Source organism: Teleopsis dalmanni, chromosome 2 (genome assembly GCF_002237135.1).
Source record: "Teleopsis dalmanni isolate 2A chromosome 2, ASM223713v2, whole genome shotgun sequence".
In the NCBI taxonomy this organism is placed as follows: Eukaryota; Metazoa; Arthropoda; class Insecta; order Diptera; family Diopsidae; genus Teleopsis; species Teleopsis dalmanni.
In genome coordinates this window covers 111,324,658-111,330,252 of record NC_051847.1, presented here as the reverse complement: position 1 = coordinate 111,330,252, position 5,595 = coordinate 111,324,658, and the positions used below count along the sequence as shown (strand labels likewise).

General features: G+C 39.9%; 1 protein-coding gene across 1 annotated transcript; it reads left to right on the top strand.

The window, feature by feature from the left end:
* Positions 1–601: 601 nt before the first annotated feature.
* Positions 602–1,897, top strand: LOC119675452. The gene has a single exon (XM_038086652.1). It carries the CDS (start codon positions 602–604, stop codon positions 1,895–1,897), a length of 1,296 nt encoding a protein of 431 aa, XP_037942580.1.
* Positions 1,898–5,595: the final 3,698 nt, after the last annotated feature.

The window sequence follows — 5,595 nt, the reverse complement described above, 5'->3', positions numbered from 1 at the left end:
GTCAAGCTCTAGAGACAGTACAGACATTTCCTATTTCGAATGAAAACTATCCAAAGGCTCTGGATAAGCTTAAATCGCGCTATGACAATAATAGCCTAATATTCGCCGAAAATATCGCGACACTATTTGATCTACCAGCAGTATCGGGTCAGTCAAGCCAACAACTCCGTAGTCTGATAAACAATGCATCCGCTTTGTATGGTTCACTCTGTTCGCTAGGTACAGAGAAACAAATATGTGAGGCTCTACTTACCTCGTCATGCAAGAAACGGACGCAATTACATGTACGAAATGGAATGATTTGCTTAACTTCGACACATTACCCAGTTGGAAGGATTGCTCAAAATTGTTGGATAGGCATTGCCAGTTTCTCGAATCACTCGACAGTGGAAACGGCAATCAATCATCACCACAACGTTAACCTAATAATCTTAACTCCAAGACTAACAGACGCTCAAAACAATACGTATTTGTCGCATCTACATCCAGCAGTTCTTGCTCATTTTGTTCTAGCAATGAACACCTAAAACAGAATTGTCATCATTTTAAGGCACTGGAGGTGGTTGAAAGGTTTGCATAAACTGCTTATCGCCACGCCATCATGTGGTTAATTGCACATCAACATTTAAATGTAAGGTTTGCGCAAAACCACATCACACTCTCTTGCATCATTCGCAATTACCAATTACCAACGAATATTAAGAGCGCGGGATCATCACGACGCACAGAACACGCCGCTATTCCCAACGACAACGTTGGCAGCCATTCCCATCTTAACATGTCATCGACCGAGCAAATAATTCTAGCCACTGCATTGGTTTTAGTGAAGGACTCATCGGGAAGTTATCAAGTGGGTAGAGCCTTACTTGATTCATGCTCTCAGGTCAACTTCATAACGGAGGAGTTTTCAAAGAAGCTTAGTGTATCAAAACATAAACATCGCCTGCATGTTTCCAGTATTTGTAGTTCGTTGGCCAATGTAAAGTATCAGACGCTCACATCCATCAAATCTCGTCATTCAAATCTTGAACTTGCTTTAAACTTTGGTATTACGAATCACATCGCATATCAGCCAAGTTCTGAAATCAATATATCGTCGTGGAAAGTTCCACCAAATACACCTCTCGCCGATGAACAATTCTTTAAATCCAAGCGCGTTGACCTTTTGCTTGGAGCTGAAAGTTTCTTTGACATTTTGTCTGTCGGTCAAATCAAACTATATGAAAATCTTCCAGTACTACAAAAAACACTATTAGGATGGATCGTATCTGGCAAGTGCAAGGGTCAGCCATTTGCATCACCAGCAGCAAAATGCCTATTATCATTTGAAGATACAGTTTCCGATCAATTAGAAATGATGTGGAATATAGAGGAAGTGCAACCGGCTTCAAAGTCATGGTCACCAGCACATGTTGCGTGTGAGTCATTATATCGTGAAACGGTCCACCAAAATGCGATGGTTCGGTTACCATTCAAAGATTCACTAGATTGTCTTGGCTTGACACACAATATCGCCTTACACCATTTTTGTTCTGTAGAACGGCGCTTGTCATCTAATCGTGCACTGAAGCAAGACTATCAAGAATTCATGAAACAATATCGAGAGCTCGGACACATGTCGCGTGTTGAGACTCCGAAAACCAACGAATCACATTATTATATCCCTCATCATTGTGTTTTAAAACAGTCGAGCACATCGTCCAAGCTGAGGGTGGTTTTTGATGCGTCATGTCCAACAACATCGCAACGTTCATTAAATGATATTCTACTGGTCGGCCCGACCATTCAGTCGGAGTTATACTTGTTGCTACTTCAATTTCGTTTGCACCGATATGCCTTGACGGCTGACATTGTCAAGATGTACCGACAGATACTGATAGATAAACCAGATCGATAATTCCAATACATTTTTTGGCGAGATACGGAGTCCGAACCTGTTAGTACTTACGAGTTGAATACAGTCATTTATGGTACTGCATCAGCACCTTTCCTAGCAACCAGGAGTTTGCAGTATTTGGCGGATAAATTTGAAACACAATACCCAATAGGCGCTGCACTCATTAAATCATCATTCTTTGTCGACGATTTCTTAGGTGGAGCGGATTCCATTGATCAACTCATCAATATCAGACATCAGGTAACGGCCATTCTACAGAAGAGTTGCTCCGATCTTGACAAATGGCATTCAAACCATCACGACTTCATCAGCAATACTACAACAAAGAGTTTGAATCTTGATACAGATACAGTCACCAGCGCTCTAGGCATCAAGTGGCACCAAATGCAAGATGTTTTCCTATTTTCGTTCAATGCGCAACCAGGTCATATTGTAACAAAACGCACCATCTTATCCCTTGCGTCTTCATTATTCAACCCGATTGGATTACTAGCACCGATCATACTCGTAGCAAAAATTATGATGCAAGAATTATGGCTTTTGCATGTGGACTGAGACGAGTCAGTCCCTCGAAATCTTCACTCAGCTTGCAAAACATTTATTCAAGATCTTACAACGCTTTCATCGGTTAAGGTGCCGAGATACTGCCTAACAATAAACTATCAACAGGTTGATGTACACGGTTTCTGTGACACTTTAATACGCGCATACGGTTGCTGCATATTTCTCCGATCACAAAACACATCAGGTAAGATGACGGTCAGGCTATTCACTGCAAAATCCCGTGTGGCACCTTGTTGTGTATGAATTTTATACACTAGTAACATTATTTATGAAGTTTGACAGTTGTCATTTTAACTGAGTAGTGTTTGTTAATAGTTTATTATTATGAAGTAGAAATGTAAAAATTTTATTCTTTTCTGTAACTTGAATGAATAAAGTTGAAATACAAAAGTGGTGTCAGAAGTGGGATTCAAAAAAATGAGTCTCACAGCAAGCGAAATGAAGATCACTCGCAGGTGCGATTCGAATGGCGGTGACGGAAGCGGTTGCTGTTAACAATTTAACAAATTCAAACGCAAGTTCGATGACGTCTAAACCACCACCATTTAAGATTGCAGAATTTAAATTAGGAGAAGGATCCTCAGTGCAGGATTATTTCACGCGTGTGGACTGGGCGTTAAATTTGAGCAAGATACCAGAAGCCGAACAAGGAGAGTATGTACGTGTATACATGGGAACAGAACTAAACGATGCTCTTAAAATTCTCGCTAGTCCAATTGCACCTGATATGTTTACATACAACGAAATTAAAAATATGTTAATTCATCATTTTGATGGTACACGGAATAAGTACGCTGAAAGCATCAGGTTCCGACAAATTAAACAAGAGAAGGGAGAATCAATTTCTAAGTTTGTGCTTCGCTTAAAAGAAGGTGCTAGATTCTGTGAGTATGAAGATTTCTTGGATAGAATGTTAGTGGAGCAATTGCTATATGGGGTTGAATCTCGCAATATTTGTGATGAAATAGTAATTAGGAAACCAAAAAATTTTACTGAAGCGTATAAAATTGCGCATACAATAGAGCGAGCGCAAAAAATAACAACAGACGTCAAGGGTACAGAGTTAGGGCAACCAAGTGAACCAACATATAAGCTAGGTTGCGCCCCAATAAAAACAAAACGTAATTTTAGTGAAAATCATGAAAAAGCGATGCGGATGACAAAAGAGAAAACAGTGAATTGTTATGAATGTGGTGGTCAGCATTTCAGAAGAGAGTGCAAGTTCAGTAAGTCTAAATGCTTTGCGTGTGGGAAAGTCGGTCATATTGCTAAAGTATGCAGAACGAAATTAGATCAAATAGCAGAGGATGATCCCGAACCAGTTCAACAAATACTTAGTATTAATGCACTCAAGGCGGCGGTAGGAAGAATGATGGTTCCTGTTAAAATTGATGGAAAGGAAATTCAAATGGAATTAGACACCGGCGCTCCATGCGCGGTAATTAGTTATAGAACTCTACGATCAATAAGACCGAATTTTAAGTTGCTTAAAAGTGATAGGCGATTCACAAGCTACACGGGTCATAAGGTTAATTGCGTAGGACGGATTGTAGTATCCGCGTCAATGAGTACAATAGTACGACGGTTAAGTCTGTATGTCGTGGAAGGAGATTGTGATACACTTTGCGGCAGGGAATGGATATTACAATTTGCGAGAGAGATTAACTTTTCTGAATTTTTTTTCTTCGTCCAACCATATTAATTCAATAAACTCCTTAGAGCGAGAACTGTTTACAAACCAGCGAGAGCGGCTCCAACAACTGATCGAGAGGTTTAAGAACGTATTTAATGAAACGGCTGGGAAGCTTAGTGGTCCACCTGCTAAAGTGCATCTTAAAAAGGGAGCTACTCCAGTGTTCGCACGACCACGCGAAGTTCCAATGGCATTAAAAGATGCTTACGGCAAAGAAATTGATCGAAACATTCAATTGGGGTATTACAAGAGAGTAGATCATTCGGAATGGGCTTCAACTACGCATATAGTTGCAAAGAAAAACGGTGGTATTCGCATTACAGGCAATTACAAACCTACAGTTAACCCACGAATGATAATTGATGAACATCCAATTCCGAAAGCGGAAGATTTATTTAATAAAATGAAAAATGCAACAATTTTTTGTCATCTTGATGTAACAGATGCATACACCCATCTTACAATTGACGAAGAATTTGCACATGTATTAACTCTAAACACAATCACGCATGGGTTAGTACGTCCAACACGTGCAGTTTATGGAGCAGCAAATATACTAGCGATATGGCAGAGGAGAATGGAGACAGTACTACATGGTATGACGAATGTGTTAAATTTTTTCGACGATATCTTAGTATATGCTAAAAATTTTGATGAATTGTTACAAGTGTTAGAAACCATTCTAGGCCGTATTCAGTTAAGTGGGCTGCGTCTGAATAAGTCGAAGTGTGTATTCGCCACAACATCTGTGGAGTTTCTTGGTCATCGAATTGATGCACATGGCATGCATAAGTCCCAGAAACATGTCGAAGCAATATTGAATGCGCCCAAACCATCAACGGTTGAAGAGCTTCAACTTTTCTTAGGGAAAGCAACATACTATGGCGCGTTCATTCCGGATTTGGCTACAAAGGCGCGACCATTACGGGACATGTTGAAAACAAAAGAATTTTGCTGGACGGGAGAGGCAGATGCAGCATTTACTCAGTTAAAACAAATATTGACTTCACCTCAAGTATTAATTCCGTACGATCCGTCACTACCGGTAATGTTAGCAACAGACGCAAGTCGAACGGGTCTAGGTGCTGTATTGTCACATCGTTTAGAAAATGGAGTGGATCGGCCAATAGCTTATGCAAGTCGAACGATGACTGCTACGGAACAACGATATACACAAATTGATAAAGAGGCGCTAGCTATTGTGTGGGCAGTGCAAAAATTTTTCAAATATTTATATGCTCGTCATTGGATATTGATCACGGATCATAAGCCGTTATCACAGATTCTTCAACCTAATAAATCGCTTCCAGTACTATGTATAAGTAGAATGGCTAACTATGCAGAGTTTTTAAGCAGATTCGATTTCGAAGTTATATACAAAAATTTAAAAGCAAACGCAAATGCCGATTATTTGTCACGTGCTTCCCTTCAACAAATAAAT